General features: G+C 44.0%; 2 protein-coding genes across 5 annotated transcripts in view; both read left to right on the top strand.

Moving 5' to 3' along the window:
- ehbp1 (EH domain binding protein 1) overlaps positions 1-12,617 on the top strand; it is a 90,537-nt gene extending 77,920 nt beyond the window's left edge. Inside the window, exons 23-26 of one of the 4 annotated variants that reach the window (XM_079560279.1) lie at positions 2,627-2,726; positions 4,039-4,112; positions 10,924-11,038; positions 11,438-12,617. In XM_079560279.1, coding sequence (XP_079416405.1) covers positions 2,627-2,726; positions 4,039-4,112; positions 10,924-11,038; positions 11,438-11,528 — 380 coding nt within the window. In that variant the 3' untranslated portion in view covers positions 11,529-12,617. The remainder of the gene's footprint in view (positions 1-2,626; positions 2,727-4,038; positions 4,113-10,923; positions 11,039-11,437) is intronic. The other 3 variants (XM_079560277.1, XM_079560280.1, XM_079560278.1) reach the window with 3 other exon arrangements.
- A 2,888-nt stretch (positions 12,618-15,505) lies between these two features.
- otx1 (orthodenticle homeobox 1) lies at positions 15,506-21,629 on the top strand. The gene is made up of 4 exons (XM_079560461.1): positions 15,506-15,842; positions 17,560-17,755; positions 18,303-18,454; positions 19,450-21,629. The coding sequence occupies exons 2-4, from the start codon at positions 17,659-17,661 to the stop codon at positions 20,179-20,181; spliced, it is 981 nt and encodes a 326-aa protein (XP_079416587.1). The 5' UTR covers positions 15,506-15,842; positions 17,560-17,658; the 3' UTR covers positions 20,182-21,629.

Here is a 21,629-nt window from a genome sequence, read left to right as displayed (position 1 = left end):
AGGGCTGGACTCGCGACACAATGTCAGCTGTGTTTGCCAGCGATATTTACACCATTTGTCTTGATGATACACAACATTCAACACTTTTCTCTTTGCCCAATCTAACATATGCCACTTACTTGGAGCATTTGTTATAATGAAATAATGTGGTCTCATTGGGGATTGAATAAGTCTCTGTATTGTTTTATGCCTGCATTACATTCCCTTCGGACTCCTTGAATTTCTTGGTAATAAATAGATTATTTCTTTCTTTTTTTCATTAGAGTAAAACAAAACTCACGTTTTGACAGTTTATAAATTACTATATTCTGAGTTCTTTAAACTCCAAATATCATGACTGTATTGAGTGCTCCTCTCCAAATGCATGTGTCTCTTGAAGAGTCAGGTAGAGTCATGGGTCAGAGGTCAGCCCTGGAGAGGCTGCGTGAGGAGGAGCAAGTGGAGCAGCTGTCAAGCCGTCCCCTCCTATGTGCTCTGAATCCACTCACCTGCTTTCCTCTTGTCTCCTTCTCCCTTCTGTCCCTCCCCCTTGTCCCATCTCCTTCTCCCTTCTGTCCTTCCCCCTTGCCCCGTCTCCTTCTCCCTTCTGTCCTTCCCCCTTGTCCCATCTCCTTCTCCCTTCTGTCCTTCCCCCTTGTCCCGTCACCTTCTCCCTTCTGTCCTTCCCCCTTGTCCCATGTCCTGCTCCCTTCTGTGCTTGCCCCTACCTATCCTCTGACCTCGCCTCTTCCTTCCCCTGCGTCGTCTCCTCTTCTTTTTCATAAATTGTGGCCGGTGGTTGGCTGGTTGTCTGGTGGCTGCCGGCTGCCGAGCGGTGGGGGATATAGCTTTATAATCCCCCTTTCGTCTTCCAGCCTGCCTCGCCACAATGTCACAGGAGCTTAATATTTGCCATTATTATTTGCTTGTTTTATTTGACTTCGAGGCAACACAATGACCTGTCAGCGCCGGCTTTATCCCCCCTCCGAGTGTCGTCCGTTTCAAAGTTGACTACAGTAATCCACGAGCCCCCGATTTCTGCTAAATCCCAGAGCTTTCTTTCATACGCACTTTTCTTGCGCCTTCCCTCCCGCCCCTCTTCTCTATCCTCCTAAATGAAATTACATACATCTGCTGGCTCAGAGTATCTCCTATGTCCACACAGCCGCTAGTGTCCACACACATTCTCATGGCTGCCTTTCATTGCCGGCAACAATATAAAAAATACCAACGGAAAAGGCCTTATCCCACGACTGCTGTTGCTAACCTACCCATTGTGTTTTTATAACCTGTTATAATGCTTCATGGCCAAGTGCAAGTCCATTTAATTAAACATTTTATTCAATAACTTTGTTTAGCTGGCTGCCATGGCAGCAAAGCTATTCACGTGTCTCGAGAGAAAGCTGCAGATGAAATACAAAAGCTCATATAAGATGATCTTTCATCTCTCTTTATCGCTCACAGATGTGCTGAGCTTGAACGCTGCTTTTACTGATAAAGCGGCCACAGCCTCAGCTCATGTCCCCGCAGAAATGACCACCATGTTACTAACTGATGGCATTTTGTTCCTGAATGTGTTGCAACAGGATTAACTAAATTGTTAAAAAATACATCTGATAATAACAACACATTTCATGGGGTACTTTTGAATCGCTTCTTAAGGCATGTGGCAAGCGGATAAATCAAATTGAATGAATGTGAGTGGAAGTTTATCTTAAGTCTCTCATTGTTCCACAACTGTCTGGCCATTGTTCAGGAAATACCGCGTCAAGCCTATTGTTACTTGCAGTGTTTCAGGTGACCTCACAACATTCTACAGGCTTAATTTGTTGAATTTAGATGGAGGCTGCAAAAAACGCAGAAAACTGTCGCCAATGCCATGGAAGCCTAGTGGCTAAGGCTGACTCTGCCGGCCTCTGAAAAACTGTCCCCCATCATGTGTAAAATTGTAAACCAACTAATAGTCTCTATTCTTTGCAACTCATGGAAACATCTTTTACAAAGAACAAAAATGTAAAAGACCCGAAAGCCTGTTATAATTGTTCGTCTCAGTGATATTCATGTGAAGGCTGAGCTGATCCTGTGGTCTCTACCGTGGCCGCACTTATCTTTCTGGTTGATGTGTAGTGTCGGTATCAGCTGTGTATCCCACTGAAGCCTGTGACTTAGAGCTAGTGCTTTAGCCGCAGGCGAAGGCCAAGCTCATATTAGCCATGCATCAGAGGCTTGCTAACTCACCGCGGGCTGAGCAGGTATTACTGTAAGCGCGGGAAACTCTCAGAGCTGTGTTAGGTCTTTTCTGGAGGCCTGCTGAGTTATTGCTGGATATGTATTGCCCAACAGTGAGCGGCTTGACAGTGATCGTGGAGTTAATCCCGGCCTGGTTGAAGCCATATTGACGTTGTGAAGTCATGGTGTGAAACATGAATGTTTGCACAGTGAATATACACACTTAAGTGAGCGTGTGTGTGCGGCAGTGGGCTGAGAAACGGCATACGGGGAGTCATGGCTTTTAACATATTACAGTCTTTATAGATGTATGGTTTTCATAATTGTTTTTTATCTTATTTACTGTGACCTTTTAGTGTTTTACCAGCGCGTGCTTTTCCAAGGACGTTGAAGCTAACTCTGATTTGTCTTTCTTCAGGAAACAACAAGGAGGAGGAGGAATCCATGATGCAGGAGTGGTTCATGTTGGTCAATAAGAAGAATGCTCTCATCCGGAGACAGAACCAGCTTTCTCTGCTGTATGTATTGTACCATCATTATGTGAACCTCTGCACGATTTCTTTTAAGTACTTCTTAGGAAATGTACTCAGTATCACTAGAGCTCGTCGTTTTGTATCATGCACCCAGCAGTGGTTCGCAAACTGTGGCACTCGGGCTCCTTTAGGCGGTGCTCAGGGTCATCTGTGTAACTTAAAACATGGACAGTCGACTGATCACGGCATTGGAGCTAATTCCTGCTGTGCTTAGACGCTTTTGCAAATCCCAAACGGTTTCTCTTTAAGAATTACATGAGACTGGTTGAAGCCGCGCAGGAGAGGGGGGGGGGGGGGGGGGGTCATCCCTGCACTCCATTCATCCCCTGTGTCTATGCGCTCATTGATTGACACGCGGGTGGGATCAGATGAAATCAATAGAAATGTAGCGATCGTCACTCTATCGCGGGTCTTCTTGAGCGTGGTCAGCTGTGGCAGCAGGTGAGGCGCACTTTCCCCTCCCCGCTCTCGTTTGAGATTTCGTCATTCGAGCGAGAGAGCGAGCGGAGGGGAGATTTGAAGTACAGTATTCATAATCACATTACATCGTGGGAAAGGGGAGGCTTTTAAAGTGGCCAATTGACGGAGGGGCCTGATTATGAGCCCTCTCTGTTCTCTTTGTGGAGGCAGAACAGAAAAGCGCCTGTGAAGGACAAATTCTATTAAGGGCCAAATTAGCTCATTTTATAATATGTCTGAAAAAAAAAAAGGGGCAGGAATTTAATTTGTGCTCCATATACACGCGAATCACATAGATCTGTGAACACACACGCTGTGAAAGGTCACCTGTTCTGTTTCTTTACATTAGTTACTTTGCTTTGGGTTGAATATAACAAGGTTTCACCGCTCGTGCTCGACCTGTAGATACCTGATCATTTTACCACTTCTGTTTTAGGTGTTAAAATCACAAAAGAAACGTCTTGAAATACAGTAGCATATTAGCAAGGTAAACAAAGTAGTTGCCTGGAGGCTCATTGTTTTTACGTGTATCACAATCAAAGCTATCTGACATAATTGAAATATTGCCAATTACTATGAAATATGTTGTGACGGCACCCGTTGTCGCTGTTACAATAATTATAAATATTGTCCGGGCTCTATCCCAGGGCTCTATCCACTCGGTGTATCAGCCGTGTGCAGTAGATTAATGTGGAGCCAGTGCAGGTCCAGGAGACTAGCAGAATCAATGTTTATTGTAGGTTTCTTTAAGTGCTTAATGATTTAGTCATTACCATATTGATGAAGTTTGTCGTCGCTCACTGCCTGTGTTTTTTCCTCTCCCCAACTCTTGCCACAGGGAGAAAGAGCATGATCTGGAGAGGCGCTTTGAACTGCTGAACAGGGAGCTCAGAGCCATGCTGGCCATCGAGGGTAAGCCACACACCCACACTGTTTTAATAAGGTGCCGGCAGGTGTCAGACGCAGGCGTAATTCTCAACTTTTATCCATTAGCTGTATTTGCAAAACCAGGTAGCGCCACTCAAATTAAATTCTGCACAATGCAGGAGCCAAGGATTAGCGTCAGTCACTGGAAATAAAAGCAAACAGAATAATCTGACAACATGCTGACAGAGAAACTTAACAAGGTTCAGCCTGTCACATTATTTAATCAGAAGCTACAGCAACTGTTTTACTCTTCTCAAATGTTTTTATTCCAGTGAGTTGTTATATATGACCACTTTTTTTTTTAAATACCAATGATTTCTAAGCAGGAGCTGTCCTGAAATGTTTTTGTCGCTCTTTGCATGTTACCTTCATTTTGTGCCTAAAGCTGGATCATTTAAATTCTACGTTGACTTCTTGATGAGGATTAAGATGCGCGCTTGCCAGGGATTTCACCCGTTGATACTTGATCAATGCTATCTGTTTCCTTCCTAGACATGGTTAGCTGATGCCTGAGTTGAAATTTAGCCACAGCGACACAGAGAAAAGGCTGTGTGGGGTTTTACAAATCCAAATGCAGGTAAATTATTGAAAGCTTGTTAACTGCGGCGCAGCCAGAAATGCAGCCATTGTGTCACATCAAAGTTGTCATGGGGCCAGGCAAGTTTAATCCCCTTCGACGGCGTCCTCTTTGGCAAAATGAACCTTTTGCCAAATCAATGCTAATTGATTTTGCCATTCGACATTGACCACCGCCAACCCCTTTACCCGACCCCCCCTCTTCCGCGTACAGCCTTCGGACACCCATTGTAATTACACTGGGCACCTGATAAGCTACCTGGTCCATAATAAATCAATTGTAATTAGCAAGAAAGGAGGGGGCAGGCGGGGAGCAGACGTGCGTGCCCGACTCCGCGCCGCTGATTTCCCTCTGTCTTCGCCGGGCCGTTTTATTTATTTATCTTTATTGAACTGCTGCTCGGCTCCAGCTGCTGTCAAAGGCAAGGGTTTTACTTTTTCTGCTTCGCGCGCCGCTCTGAGCCTCTCCATGTCATTGTGCATCTTCAGATTTCTTTACAAATTGTATTATTTTTTGTTCTCTTCTGTTACTCTGCTGTTGCCTATTACTTTGCGCTTTGGACTTGGAAATGACTATGCTGAGTAGGATTCTCTACTGCAGCTGTGTTATGGGTACGCTGCTTCAGGCGGTAATAATAATACATTTTGATTTATTTGGGCTTTTCTAGACACTCAAAGTCACCTTACATCAGTAAAACTATTTTCATATTTTTCTAGGTTAGACCTTAAGTTAAACTACTTAGTCATGAGTTGAATGTAGTAGTACTGTAATGAAAGTTTGCGAACCATTGCCATTTTGAGGCACAAACCAAAGATACTTCACTAGGGAAAGAAGAAAATTGGCTTTGCATAATATCCTGTGCTGTCCTAAACTTTTCTAATAAAATATAATAATATTGATTTTCCATACATTATTTTGTTCCTCACTTTTACACAGTGTAAACCGTATCCTCGCGTGCTAATGGAAAGAGTGGAGATGAGTGGAGGTAGGTGCAGTGTGGTGTCACCTCTCTCCTCTCCGCCTCATGTGGACTTGTTGGATTTGCCGCTGTCTAACTTATCAGCTGGCCTAAGGAAAGCACTTAACATTCAGCTACGCCAGCTCTCTGCAGCAGCCACAGATAGGGCTGGGCTGCTGAGGAGAGGTCCTCCTGTTTGTACATTTTCAGTTTCTCGTTCAGTGACAAAATATACAACTTTTCTGTTGTGTCCAGAAACTGTTTGAACATTGCTGAATTGTCTGGCCAAAACAAAGACAGAGATTCATATTTCACCTGCATGAAAAATATCTTCCCGCATTCATCCCCTCGCTAGTGCAGGGGTCGGCGCTGTCGCCTCAGAGGAAGGTCCTGGGTTCGATCCTGGGCACGTGTGATCATTCTCTGTGGAGTTTGCATGTTCTCCCAGAGTCTGCGCAGGTTTCCTCAGGGGGCTCCAGTTTCCTAACCTTGTGCAGCAAGCTGGATTGTTGCCAGATCTAAATTTACATTCTCATGAAAAATCCATCTTAAAAGGTGGAACTGATACGTCCAGGCTCAGATCCTCTGATGATTAGGACCAATCGCACGGCAGTATTGCTGTGAGTGGGCGGGTTTTACATGGCTGACAACAACAAGCTATTTTGTCAAAACTAAATAATAACATGTCGATAAAGCACCAGGTATGCTGCTGCAGAAACACAAACACAAATAACGTTTTTAAAGACTTCATATCACATTGCTTTAGCGCTTTGTTGTTAAACTTAGTTGTCAGACGACTCAAACAAGGTGAGCTTAATCCAAGCAGCAACAATTATTCCAGTGAAAGTCCGTCCCAAACAATTTACACCAGAGTCTTTCCATATTGATAATACTGTGCTAAGGATAATGGCACCGTAAAATCAATCTGCATTTTGCCTCTCAGGCCAGTATTCTCCTAAAAATGAAATCACAGGTTAAAAACAGTCACATAAGATAAATACAGTGGGGAAAAGAAGTATTTGGCCAAAATCCAATAGAATGTCCATGTGAAACTGAATACTTTTTTTCCCCACTGTATATTATCCTTACCCTTTGTTGTGTAACATTTCACTGCACTTTTTTTTTTCTAACAAAATGCTTTAGTGTTAATACTTGGTCATTGTTAAAATAGTCCTAAAGCATCACAAACCAATAAACACTGTCACGCCTCTGCATGTTAGAGGCATAATTGCCACAACATCTTTTATATTTGTTATTTGCATTGGTCAGGGTAAGAGTAAACCATTTATTTTTATATACTTTTTCCACATTTAAAATGTACACAACACTGATACAGTTGACTAAAACTGATCTGATGAACTACTGAAGAACACAACCCTATACTCATCCTAATTGTAAATATAAATGTACACAAGAGTGTTTGATGGGAGGCGAATGTGGAGTATAAGAGCGCCTGATGCAGGACCAACTGCACAGAAGGTGAGGAAAAAGATACAACTGCACACGACTGTCCTGAAATCTTACCCACCTCTGGCCTTGGGGTTTAGCGCGCTATGACTAATTTAGTTGCATCTTCCCTAAATGGAGTTTACTTGGTCAAATACACGTCTCGTCTGCATGCTAGTGCTATAGTGCTAATTGGACTAATAAGTACTCCGCTAGCTGCATGTAATGTATGTTCAATGTTTCATAGTGTAATACTGAATCCTGCCACTCAAGGTGACCGTTGTATTCTCGACACAAGTCCTGAATAGACGAATGATTTGTGCCGTAATACTGCTTTGAACACTTAGAGATATTAAAATGTAAAACATGCAAGTTGGTGTACACACAAAAGTAGTCTGATCCTTTAGTTTTAGTCTGTACTGCTTTGAAAGTCACTTTAGGGACAATGCTACCGTTTTGTAACAAACATCCATCACTTTTTCACTTTCGTTTCCAATCTCCGTACTGCACAACGGGATACCCGTGACTTTGAGTTTAGAATAGCAATTTTTAGATGATGTTTTGTGGTAGTTATGAAATTACAAAGGTCTTTCTGAGCATGGTCAGTAAAACTTGCCTGTATATTCCTCATTGGTGCAGTGCCAGGTAGAACAGTGCCATCTGTATGCCACGCTCTCACAAAATTGATCCACGATGGCCTCTTTATCTGCTTACCAATTCACACCTATGTACCCGCGCTCGCGTCGGGGTCCGCCGATGGGCCTGTGTGCGTGCATGTTTTAAAGTGGACGCCCTCCTGGCTTCTAAAAGGGATTTATGCATAGCCGGGTCCCTGAGTTTTTCCTGTTACGGTTTGATATGATAAGCTTTTTTATATGTTTAAAATCAATATGTAATCCTATGCAGGAGCTTATCCCTCTCCACACCCCTCCCACTAGCCACACTCCCACCTCCAAACACACAGCGCATTTGTAAATCTATTTGGGCTTTGTAACACATCGGGGCAGAGCGCTACAGACCCTGATTGATTAGGTTCACTGAGGAATCCTATCACACCCGCCACTTTTGATGATGTCGCCAGCTCTTTCAGGGCGCTAGTTGACTGGAACAGCCGATAACAAGTAGCACTGGTTCCACGAGCCGCTGAACTCTACTCGTTAATTTCGTTTATTTTGTGAGGTGATTTGTGCAGGATTTTCAGTGATAGTTATTTGAGGCACACAGAGGAATAGGGAAGAAGTCAGGTTTGTTTAGTTTAGAAGACTTTTAATGTTAGAAATGGTTGAATAATGTATTTGTTTATTTGGTCGTGACAGTGCCTTAATGAACACACATGGGCCATGTATGTAAACAGGCCATGCCAGATTATAGCCAAGGGCTCACTCACACACACTCTCATTCATCACGACTATTGTTCGTTTTTAGGGGAAAATAGAGCACTCAGAAGAAAGGCTGTGAGGCAAGAGCACTAACCGCTTCACCACCGCACCACCCTGGCACATAGCACATCATAACATCATTTTAACCGTATGTCTAAGTTCTTATGATTGTGCATTTTAGGATATATTGATGTTATCTCTAAATCTATATCATACTTTAGTGTCTGTGTCATTTTATCGTACCCGTTCGATTCCCCCTCTGGTGACGTTTTTTGTCTCTTACCTCTACTTGAATCTCAGCCAAAAGCTGCTTGTGGGACATTGAGTATAAGCAAGGGAAAGGAAAAGAAGGCTGGCGTCTGTCTAAGTTTGGAGTTTGATTCCTGTCATTCTTCTACGTTAAACTCAAGAGCAACCTGTAGCTCTTCCCTGTTTGACTGTAAACAGAAGTGTGACACCAGCGGGCCCCGGACAGTGCCCTGATTGGTTGGCTCGCTTTCTCTCTCATTGCTCCCTGAAAACGTGGCTTTTGGTGTCTTTGAATACATTTGAGTGGAGGCCGAGGGGAGGGGTTCATGGGGATTTGAACCAGCGCATTCTTGTGTGGCCGGTGCAGACTCACATGGTTACCATCTGCGTGCACAACCAGGGTTATCTGAATACGCGCCCACTGTCTGAGCACGATCCTGGGTGCCCCAATAGAGAGAGCGCAAAGGGGGCTAATCCAACGGGATTGTAAGATCTGCCTCCAAGTCTCCCCTCTTTAACCTCACTATGTCCACAGGGGCGGGGCTTTTCGGTGGGTGTGGCTTGTGCATTGCTGCAGGCTGTTTTGTTTGTTCCTGCGTGTCTGGTTACCCAGCCTGCTCCGCCTGGTCACGTCACTCATCGGCTCTCTTTATTGTTTACCTTCTTAATGAGGGGGGCGGGACTCTGACTCTGTGATTGACAGCAGCGGCTTAGCCTCATAACCCCCTCACTACACCCTGGGGTCCACCAGGACTTTGGCTTTTTGGCTGCAGTTGCAGAAAGGTGGAGTTTAACATAGTTAAGTGATTTCTTTTTTGTCTGTCAGAAATGTGGGCCTACCCTGTTGGAGCAGGCCTGTGAGAGACCGCAGTTATCGCGAATATTGAAGTACTGAGTCATCTAAATGACTCATCTAGTTCAACTGTTTAAGTCGTCTCCTGTTTCCTTCTGTCACTTCAAACACCCTTCAGAGGCACATTGGGCAGATTTTTAAATATTTGCACCTCTGATACAAAGGCGCCCCATCATATTTGCTTCCCAGAGTAGAAAGAGAAGAAAGGCTGAGTGTTAGAGAGGGCCAAATATTGGGACTGTGTTCATTTCGGTCTGTGGCTGACTTCAAAGTGTCCAGAGAGACCAGAGGAGAGAGCAGACCTTTCAGGACAAACATACTGGGCCCAGCGTGACACACGCTCCTCATCCCGCCTCACTGACACAATTTGACTCAATGAGAGGGGTATTTATTTTTAATAAAGCCCCACTTATTTTGGCAACTGACATTTTAAGTCAGTCATTTTATTTGGAAATCAATAGTGCTTAAACATTAATAAAAGGGTCAAGCAGAAACCCGACTGCTGCAGAAGTTACATAGAACCTGCTGCTTTTGAGATGGACTTCAAATATGAATAGTGGTAAATTAGGCTAATGATAAAAGACAGAACAATCAGAATCCAGTCATTATTTAGTGTTGACGCTGCATGTGTGTATGATAATAGATCTATTATTTTGCCAGGGAGGGAGTTGGGTCTCCTAAGGGTGCCAGGCGGATGTTTGAACCCCGGGGGAGTGCAGCTCCCGTGGGCTGCCCTCTCCTCTGGGAGCAACAGAGGGGATTTGGATCAGGGTCCCACCTGGATCCTGTGGGGCCCCTTCCTGAACGGACCCCAGAGAACAGAGACTGGGGGCACACCTGTTTGTGCAACATATTTATTTAATTAAAAATACTGATTAACATTAATGACATACAAATATTTTTAAATTAAGTAAACTTTAATTTTTCATTGCAACAACTTGTTGGTTTACAATTTACATTTGTTGTAAATTTGTTCCATCAACTGCATTCGCACAAATCCTGTTTTTAATTTTCAATCTGATGTTATTTGCACACGCAGGTTATTAAACTAGACAGCGTAAAACCACAGATGAACATGGCAGTATCCTTCAGTGGTGTTTGCTTTGGCCCATACTTGATCCCAGAGCACACACCATCATATTTACAGACTTCATGTGTGTGGCATCTTCAAAGTCATCCCTGAAACCCATTTGAGCTCCAGATGACTCTGTCGTCCTCCTGATGTGATTTAGACCGCTGAGATTTTCATCTGTCTGTTTTATAGAAGTTGTTGTTTTGTGGATGCCCTGGTGCATCTGCAGCGCTGAATGAGTTTGTCTCTGTGGTGGTTGCAGATTGGCAGAAGACTGAGGCGCAGAAGAGGCGAGAACAGCTGCTTCTGGATGAACTGGTCATTCTGGTCAACAAACGGGACGCTCTCGTCAGGGACCTGGATGCCCAGGAAAAAGAGTAAGTTATTTAAAATGTTACATTTAATCCTTCAAAGAGCTACAGAACATATTTTATGTGAAAGCAAAGTATAAATCCAGCCTTTGGTGAGAGTGTATAGAGGCGGCTGCAACTCTTTACATTTACAGACGTAACTCAAACAAATTGCAGTGAGTTATGTTCCAACGAGCCTCTAGTCACACTGTGCTCAGCGCATCACAGCGGCAGCGCACCTGGGGCGGGACTTGGTCCAGATTGGCATTCTGATTGGTGGAAAGGGTGCCAGGCAGGTGAAGGGTCAGATCTGGGCCTCTGGCGCCATGCCAGTCCTCAGGTGGCACAGAGACGGTTGCCATAGTGACATTTGCAGGAGTGACAGTGTACCTGTTCCTCTGACCTTTTGGCCTCTGACACCCACAGGGCGGAGGAGGAGGACGAGCACCTGGAGCGGACGCTGGAGCAGAACAAAGGCAAGATGGCCAAGAAAGAGGAGAAGTGTGTGCTTCAGTGATTGTCAAGACAAAACATTCAATGTAGCCGATAAAAGCATTGTTCAAAACACTAACGATTATCAATGTTTGATGGTGGGTTTCACTCAAAAGACTCGGCTGAATATTTGGCCTTTGCACCAACTTTTTAATGAGTAAGCAGTGTCTGTTATACTATATTTCTATTACTTGCTTTATGAGGAAAGGTACTTGTAAGTTAAAAAAAAGTGAAAAAGTAAAAAGTGGACGACCTATCGACTGTTTTGTAATGTTTAAATCTGAACAGCAGCACAAGCTTTTTGAGACCTGTCAGGACTCGAGGTACAGCACAACAGACTTTAGGTCAGACTTTGAAAGCCGTATCAGACGGTTGTAGTGGTAACTTTACAATTGGACTTTTAATAAAAAACATGAATAATAATAATCTGTCTTTTAAAACTACTTGACCATGTATGTTTTTTATTTTTTCACTCACTTGTAACATATCTTAAGGGGAACATTTACACGACTCATGCATACCTTTGACCTTTCCTAATCCTTTTTTATTGTTTTGAAAGCGGTTTACCAAACGTTTGAGAGCTGGTTCAGCGTATCTTAAATAATGTTTTGTTTATATTGCATCCCTGCTCTGCCCAATAGCTTCCAAATCCCTAAATAGAGGGATTCTTACAGTCAAATACAATTAAATATAATGCTATTTATTGTTGTTTTATTTTTTTTTCCTGTAAGCTGCTTGTAAGGAAATCTATATTGTATTTCATGTGCATTTTACTCGACAACTTGGTTTGTATTTATTATATGCAGAAGTTGCTTCCACACACTTTTCATAGCTTCTTTTAAGATGTGTGTGAACATTGCTGTTTATTTATTCCTTGTCATAACCCAACCGTCAATAAAGTTATGCGATTTCATATCCACAAGTGCACTGTGCGTCCATGGCTCCTTGTTTTATTGCTATGATTTTAGCGCTTCAAATGTTGTCTTTATAAAATGAATATAGATTTATGTTCAACTTTGCGTCTCTATGTGCACCTTTTTTACACACGTGGATAATGATCCATATATCCTACATTTTTCAAGTATCGAAGAAGAAATCCGCGCGCTTCTCTTTGCGGCTGCAGTGAGACATCGTTTAGCGACGCTTGTTATTTCGCGCGCTGTTCATTTCCCCAGTGATTTGTGCGCGTTTACAAATGAAAATTGGCGTACTGTTTTCTGTTGTTTGAGGTCAGCGCGAGCTGCTCCCTCGGAGGAGGTACAGCAGATGTTCTGCAAAGACTGGACACGCAGATACGTTCAAACATGAAATCAGATTAGGATAAACAGTGGTGTTGATTTAAATAGAAATATGTAATGAGCGCGTGTTTACCTCCGACAGAAATTAAAAGTGTTTGGTTTTAACCCTGCACTTGATCCCTGCAGGCAGCCTCCCATCCCTGATTAGAGAGGCAAAATGGCTTCTGACAGCAGACGTCCTCCCCGGCCTTTCTGACGCTTTCAAATTAATTTGCCGATTCGTTTCTTCTCTGCTTGGGACCCGGTGCGTTTGTCGTTGACTTTAATGGTTGGGTGTTCCCCTGAGGCGTTTTGTTTTAGCGCGTGTTCGGCTATACGGTGGATCAGGACCGGCTGTAATCTCCAGAATAAAGTAAAAAAAAAAAAAAAGAAGAAATGCTGAAGGACGTTTGCTCGGACTGCATGGGGCTCCACAACGCAGCGCGCGCTCTGATCCGAATCAAATTATGTGAACACCTGTCTGCAACAGATCAAATAGGCATGAAACAAAATGCATATTTTAACCTAAAGTAATGGGCTATTTTAACCAAACTGGTGCATGTGTGCGTGCGTGAGAGTCGCCTATTTTGTGCCTGTTTTAAAATATGACAAAAGTTTGAGTAGTTATTAGACTTTTATTTAAATATTTATGTTTACAGCCTATCCTTATTTAACACTATGCCTATTTAAACATTTAGATTTTATTCATTACGTACAGGCCTAGTTCTTTGGGTTAAAAAAAGTTCTGTCTTAGTCTTACCTTGTTCGCTCCGGCTCCTGTTCTTGGCGGACGCAGATTACAAACCGCATAGTTATCGGCGCTGCGGAGTGAAAGCGCTGCGTAAAGGCGGCCGTGGCTCGGTGCGCTGCGCTGCTGAGAGTCCTTCAGCGGAATGGATTATCTGTGAGCTTTGATGTGACTATGGCCTCAGCTCACAGGTGTCCGGCCTCTGCCTCCTCTCCCGCTCCACACCTGAGGGACGCACGAGCCCCCCGCTTTGTGCGTTCCGGCGCCGCGGCGGCTCGTCCACAACGGCGGCGTTTTATGCGCCCGCGTGTCCTTTTTAATAAGCACCGACAACACATCCCCACTTCCAATCCATGCCCGGCTGAAGGGACCAAAACTTTTTCCCCCTCCTCTCCTCAGCTCCGCTCGCCGCCTAATCCCAGGCTTTACCAGCTCAGCATTAAGAAAATTCAACTGCAATTTGGGATTAGACAAAATACTCTTATTACAAAAGGTTTGTGATGACTTGATACTTGTTCAAGGGTTTATCTCGGGGTCTTATTCTCCCATCGAGGGAAAGGAAGGAATAACAACAAATGTAGGGGAAATGTCACAATAAATGCGGGGCTTTTGTGTTGGCAAGGCCATATTTGTTGAATGGCCTTTTTTTTTGTGTGTGTGCATAATTTAACTAAGCCCGTGTGGATGTGAGGAGAGGAGGTGCTGGTATTTCGGCCAGATCCCTCCGAGGGCCCTCTCACTGCTCGGGACTTTTATACGCAGCACATGAAGACTTTTGTACAAGCCTGTGCACCTATTCCTACCCACTGACCTTGACTCTTACGCTGTCCTTTTTCATTTGAGTGCGATTTGACCCTTTTTTTTATCAAATACATGGAAAGCAGCATCACTGTATGGGCCACCACTCCACAACAAACTGCACAGGATGCACTCATTTATTTCCCCTTTTTCGACATGTTTCGCTCACACCCACAAAGAAACCCGGGTCTCTGCTGCAGCTCTCACTTTAGGAAAACACTGTGTTTATTTAAAGCACCACCGGCTGAAACATCGGCGCAAAAGTCGCGCGCTTGACGCAGTGACCGTATAGCGCTTTGTATTTTTCCTCCCTTTTTTTTCTTCTTTTCTTTTTCCTCCTCCTCTCTCTCAGTCGTCTCAGAGGCCTCTTCTTATTAGACTTTACGTCAACCATCCTCAAATGTAAATCTAAATGGGGATTAGGCCTGGGTCTTATTAATATTCATGAGGCTGGCCGTGTGTTTGCGTGTGGAGAGAAAGAGAGGCTGTGTGACAATAATAAAAAAATAAAAAAAAAGGAAAAAAGAAAAGTCCAAATGCATCACTTTAAATTGCATCTCTCCCTATTTTACGCATTACGCATAAAAATTGGACGCCCCAAAAAAAAATGCCATGGGGGAAAAAAATCATTCTATAAGAGCGTCTTTTCTGTGGGAATAGTTTGAGAAGTCGCGAACCATTTACCCTAATGGACTGGATGAAATAAATACAGCCTGTTGAAAGAGGGGTTGTTTGTTGGTTTGTCTATGCCAATGCAAAAAAGAATAGCATATGCGTATCTCCTGGACACATCTACCCCTAAGAATAAAGAAAACAAAATCAAGCTAAAAATATGTTTCAGTAGAAAAAGGAAGAGAAAAAAAAAAGCCTTTCCCTTCGGTGCGTGTTTTCTCCTGTGGACTATCGCCTACTTTGTCCTCTGTTTGGCCTCAGTAAAACATTTCCATCTTTTTTAAAATAACCGAGCCACGGGAGCGTAAGGCGAGGAGGGGGCGGGAGGGAGGGGGCCGTGGGAGAGGGGGAGGGTGGGGGTGTCGGGGGCACATGTCACCCTCTCCGCCGCGCGATTGGCCGCGCTCGCCGTCCGTCAGCAAAGAGGCGCGCGCCGATTGGCCGGGGCGAACTTGTTCCGCAGGTGTCCTCCGCTCATAGAGGCTCAGGGCGGAGAGAGGGTGATCAATCCCCTTTCGTCTGCATTTAGAAAATCACTCGAACACTCTGACCGACCACGACAAGCCCCCTCGAAAAAAAACCCAAATGATTTGATTTATTTGGCTGTAAAAGAAAAAAAACAAACAAACAAAAACGCGCGGAGCAAATACCGAGGAAAACGCACTGCACCTTTTTTTTCTTCCCTTTTGCACGTCCACGATGCTGCTCGCTTAGTTTGTGTTTTTTTTTAAAAGCGTGTGTGCCGCTGCTGCTGCTCCTCCACTTTGTGCCCTGCAGACTTCCTACTGCTGGATAATTTCGCAGCCGCTTTGGGAGCTCGGGAGAAGGGACGGAAAACAACCAGGTAAAAAAAAAAAAAAAAAACTTCTCCTTTTTATGGCTAAACTTTGTCCGCGACTGCGCTGTTTGTGCCCGCTGTGTGTTTGCAGGAGTGATCAAGACGAGGCGCTTAAACATAAAAACCCCAAATCGCATCAAGGATTGTGATAATGACGCAAAAATGCAGCGTTGACTCAAGTGTGGACTTTTGATTTCAATTTCCAACCCCTTCCCGTGCGCGTCCTCGTTTGGACACGTCTGAGATATATCAATTATTGCGCCGACTCGGGTTAAATTAAGTCAACTTCCTCCTGAGTAGATAATTCCATATTTCTATCCCACTTGTTTTTGGCCGTTAAAATATCAGGAGCACTTAGTAGATAATTGAAGAGGCGTGTTTTGGGGTTTTTTTGTTAATTTATTTTGCTGATAAGAGCCCTCGTTGAAACGCTCTCTCCCCGGAGGTCTAATCTAAATTCTAATTGAGTTCATTTGCACCGGGAACTGGCCTTTTCACTCGGGCCTCGCAGGGCCCAGGGTCCGCTGCAATACACGTAGGCTCCATCAGCAGCTAATTTGGAAAACAATCAAACCCCATCACGGGCCACTAATGTCATTCATAACATTTAAACAGTGCCCGTCGTTTTTGGTTTAACATATGTGTTAACTGGTCCGGTTGCATTCAGTTTAATGCGCTGCTCCTCGGGGCGCACCGGTGAAACTTTCTTTTCTCAACTCGTTGCCATTGTTTTGGTCAGTGGGCGACCCGTGCTAATTGCTACGAATGATTTGTAACTGTTTTTTAAGGAAGCCCTGTTAAAATGCAAATGATCGATCACCTAAAATAACACACACGTTTGGAGCGAAATTATGTCTTCTTTACTTTGTAAGATTTGGCCAGCCAGGCAGATCACTCGTGCGTAAACGGTGAGGTGTTTGAAAGCCAAGACTGTATATTACTCACACTTTTTATTGCAACGTACGTCCTGGGAGTTGATTCAACAAAAAATACCCTTAAAACAAACAAAAACAAAATTATAGAAGCAATAATACAGCCTATAGTTGCCTTTTACGCACGTGCAGCAAAATCAGAACTTTTTTGTGTGGAAATGAAACTCCTCATAATATGTTTTTATTTCCTCGTTATTATTAGTTATTTTCTAAATTCTTTTATATTATGGCTCGTATTGAGCTGATTGCAGTGCACTCATTTGTGCGTTTATAGAAAAGGTTTCTTATGGTTTCTGATGAATTATATATAGGCTATATATATATGCTCAGTCAGAAAGTGTGAGGCTATAAAAAGCCGCGCAGTGCAGTTCGACATCACATTAATAAAGGACACGTTTCTGTTTTCATATTGAACCATCAACGCGTAAACGTGAGTCCATCTTTAAATAAAATGCATCTTGTGGCTGATGCTGATGTAATGAGGCCGTTTGACCCCAGTTATCCCTCGCCAAAAATCCAATATTCCTCCGGGGAATTATATGGCTCCCTGCTGTTAATTTAGAGGTTTATCGTGGAACAATTAATGGATTTTACATCGGAGTGCCACTGCTACTAAAACAAAGGTCTACATTTCAGGTCAAAGCTAATCGTTCATGAAAACACACTTTTAAGTCAGGCCAGTGCGTTTTGGGGGGAAAACACTTGTTCTATCTGTTAATGTCTAAAATAATGTCTCCACAGTGGACAGTGTTTTAAACCCGTTGTGAATGTCTTTTCTCGCCCGTGCGCAGTTGTTTGGATCAGTCCGCTGTCCCGTCAAGCTGCAGCATCGGGGGAAAGCGCACCACTGGCCTGAGCTGGAGCTGGGTGGAGCAGTGACCGCCTGTAGCATGATGTCCTACCTCAAACAGCCCCCCTACGGGGTCAACGGCCTGGGGCTCAGCGGCGCAGCCATGGACTTGCTGCATCCTTCAGTGGGATATCCAGGTACGGCGCGCAGCCACGTCCAGATCGTGTCATGGTGGGAAGCGAACAATCACGTTTACATAGACGGTAAAATAAGTTTTCTAGTCGACACTTGAAGCTTATACATTCTGGGTGGAATAAAAAGGATGCGCTGTAATAAGAGATGATAAAAGATAAAAGAGAAGCGGCTCTGTTTTGTTGTAAAATAACCAAAACGCACACCATGACAAAAAAATAAAAAACAAGAAGACACTTTTGGATTGGCTTACTTTGTTTGGCCTTCCTAACAACACCAAGGAGGCACATTGTGATTAAATCGGATACATTTCGAGTTGTAAAAATAATTGTATGGACAAGTTTTGCTTTGGTTATAGCCATCTTGCTCCACGTTAAGCCCTCGACTCATCAGTAAACGCGTAAATCTGCTTTGGGAAGTAAAATAAAGTGGCTCAAGTTGGACCTTGTTTCCCCCCCTTGTCCATTGACAGTTTTGCTCCTAATCACATTTTTCCAACACGAGATATTTACCGCTGTGTTTGTGTTTTTTTGTGTGTGTGTTTTTTTGCAGCGACGCCCAGAAAGCAGCGAAGGGAGCGCACAACTTTCACTCGCTCTCAGCTGGACGTCCTGGAGTCGCTCTTCGCCAAGACCCGCTATCCGGATATTTTCATGAGGGAAGAGGTGGCGCTGAAAATCAACCTGCCCGAATCACGAGTTCAGGCAAGAAAATATATTTTATTTCTCGTCCAGATTATTTTATGTTAGTCGATTTCCGGCTTCGAAATAATAACTTTACAAGTGCTGTACGTGCCATTTTACGCACAGCCTGGATATAACGATGTTCTATTATAAATTTGTATTGTAGTTGGTGGAAACGAAAATGATGTTCTGAGCAAAAAATATTGGTTTGGAAACGCTCTAAAAGGATTAGCATGGCCCATTGAATTGAGGCTATTTTCAACTTAATGTAGAACTGCATATTTTTCTCTTTTCATCTCCTGCCAGAGCAAGTTATTTTCGCCATGTTAAAACATTGTAAAAAATTTGCTAATAATGTAAATAAAGTGCATTTAAGCCGTTTTAAGAATAAGTCAGAGTCAATTGATAATTTTATGGAAACTGCAGAGGCTCTTCAGGACATGTGGGACTGTAAGCATTAGCTCTAGGTCTTAGCATAATTTTACATAAGTGAGCAGAGGGTAGTTTAATGCATTCAAATCACAAAGGTTTTTACTGGTGGCTTTATTTATTTGCTTTATGGAATACACGGAACCACAAAGCCATTCCTCAAAATGTGCCACATGTTGTAAATGGATGAGATGTAACATTTTTAACATCGTTTAATGTTAATAAAGTTGAGCTTTTGGTTTCTGGTTGAGCACAAAATACCGCTGTTTAATAACATTAGGGAATAAACCAAGGCCTCTCTCACACATCTTGAGTTATTTTCAGAATGTGTGTGCAAAACAAATGCTCTACATGATCTTGCCCTCTCTGCGCTCTAGAGTTACCCTACTGTGTGGTGCAACCCAATAGCCTGTTATCTTACTGCCGTCCTGGTATGAAATTAGACTCCTGGATGGTCCAAGCCAAGGGGCCAGGGTGGAAATGAACCTTGATAGCTAATAACCCTCAATTTTCCTCCATATTGTACTTCTGGCATGGCCCTGCTGCGCCGCTCTCAGTGTTTGGTGCTAACTGTGTACTGTCTGCAGGTGTGGTTCAAAAACCGGAGGGCCAAGTGCCGGCAGCAGCAGCAGAGCGGTAGCAGTGCCAAAGCCAGGCCTCCGAAGAAGAAGTCGTCCCCGGCCCGAGAGAGCACAGGGTCGGAGAGCAGCGGTCAGTTCACCCCACCTGCCGTGTCCAGCGCCGGCTCCACCTCTTCTTCTTCCACCAACCACAGCGGCCCCGCCCTGAGCACCTCCACCTCGGTCAGCACTGTGTCCTCCATCTGGAGCCCCGCCATTTCCCCAGGAAACGCACCTGCCGCGGCTGTGGCTCCCCTGCCTGAGCCGGGACCCCCTTCCAACGCCTCCTGTATGCAGCGGTCCATGTCGGGCTCCGCTGCCGCTGCCACCTCGTACCCCATGTCCTACAACCAGACGCCAGGCTACGGCCAGGGCTACCCCCCCTCCAGCTCCTACTTCAGTAGCGTGGACTGCAGCTCGTACTTGGCCCCCATGCACTCACACCACCATCCGCACCAGCTCAGCCCCATGACGGCTTCGTCCATGTCGGGACACCCCCATCATCACATCAGCCAGTCCTCAGGACACCATCATCACCATCACCACCAGGCGTACGGGGGCTCGGGACTGGCCTTCAACTCCTCCGAATGCCTGGATTACAAAGAGCAGAGCGCGGCCTCCTCGTGGAAGCTCAACTTTAATGCCACAGACTGCTTGGACTACAAGGACCAGGCCTCCTGGAGGTTCCAAGTCTTGTGATTGGGCTTTTTCTCTCACGGCTGTCAGCCTTCACCACTGCAGCGTTCAGCTTGTTTTTAAAGACAAAAAGCTTATAAAATGACACAAGACTGCAGCAGGAATGCTCAGCAGTTGGACTTTTTCTTTTCCTCCCGTTCTCGGTTAGTACAACAAAGTCCCTTGATTCTGATGCTCAGAGTGAAGTGTCTCTGAAGACCCATCTTTAGGATGAGCTCATGACAAACCAAACTTTAGTCCAAATGCTCTTGGGACAGATGGAATAACTCCTTTGCTGCGCCCACAGGAACTGTCTGCAGTGCCCTCTTTACCTCCAGCCCAATCAATCCTGTATAGTTTTTATTTCGCAAATTTGTTATTTTAGGATGACAGAGATTTTAGTCAGCTACGCGATGCAGCTGAAATGTGTAAATATGTATTTGGGTCAGTTACAATGACCATGTTTAGTTGGTGTTTCCAAATTTGAAATTGTTTATTACCATTTTGGGAGAAGAAAAAAAAAGTACAAAAAATACATTGTATGTAAATCTGATTATTCCAAAGAGCAGAAATTGGCCATCAAAGTTCAGCTTTTATATCTATAATGTTTTATTAACAAATTGGAATCACATCATGTTTGATTTTGAATTAGGATTTCACCTTTAATTGAAAGTTCCTGGCCATTTCATATTTCACACAGGCCTCCCCTCCAGGCATTGTCTGCTGTCTGACATGTTTTGAACACAGCACTTGGCTTGATATCGGAGTCAAAGCATTTTTAAGGGGAAGTGGATTTCTAGTTCCAAAATGTTGAATGTAACATTAACACGTCCACCTTTACATACATGTTCATCAAATAAAGATCTGTTAAGTCCCATTATGAACCACATTTTATTTTATGTAGGCCTATATTTTTGGGGGGGTGTTTGCACCAATTTACACCACACACTCTAGTACACACACTTCACACATGGGTTTGAAATTCATGAGGCTGTTTGTCATTTGAACTAGTCACACTGTTGTGTAAAGCTTGTTTATTTTGCTTCTTTTTAATTAAACTACGTATAAGAGGGTAATGCAAATGAGTCCATAATTAATACAAGGCGTGAACGCGTGTAGGCCCGCATTTCCATTTTAGAGCGCAGCTGGTTTAATCCTCTGTTTATGTCAAATTGAAACGCTAGCATCTTCCCCTCGCTCAAGGCAGACCGTCTCTTTAAGCGCAATGGTAAAAAGGCCTAAATGTGGAGCCGGGAGACATTTGATCGAGGCGTAATTGAATGCGGCTCTGTAATGGCGTGATAATTACTGCAGTGCCCGGAGTTTCTCTAAAATAACCTACAGGAATCCCGCCGCCTCTGATGCGTAATTACGTAGGTGGGGCCAGGTTAGGGGGTCACGTGTCTCTAAAAGTGATGCTATTCTCTCATGGGAATAAACATAGGCTGTAATAAGTGGGAGTATAGGCATAA

The sequence above is a fragment of the Gobius niger genome, assembly GCF_951799975.1.
Source record: "Gobius niger genome assembly, chromosome: 7".
NCBI classification, from domain to species: Eukaryota; Metazoa; Chordata; class Actinopteri; order Gobiiformes; family Gobiidae; genus Gobius; species Gobius niger.
Note: the sequence above shows the minus strand (reverse complement) of the source record. Positions and strands in the feature narration are given on the sequence as shown.

Bases quoted from the DNA above. Each gene is read 5' to 3' on its own strand.
- otx1 (XM_079560461.1), top strand. From the start codon at position 17,659: ATGATGTCCTACCTCAAACAGCCCCCCTACGGGGTCAACGGCCTGGGG. The intron at 17,756-18,302 runs GTACGGCGCGCA...GTTTTTTTGCAG, and splicing joins TCCTTCAGTGGGATATCCAG to CGACGCCCAGAAAGCAGCGA. The intron at 18,455-19,449 runs GCAAGAAAATAT...TACTGTCTGCAG, and splicing joins TGCCCGAATCACGAGTTCAG to GTGTGGTTCAAAAACCGGAG.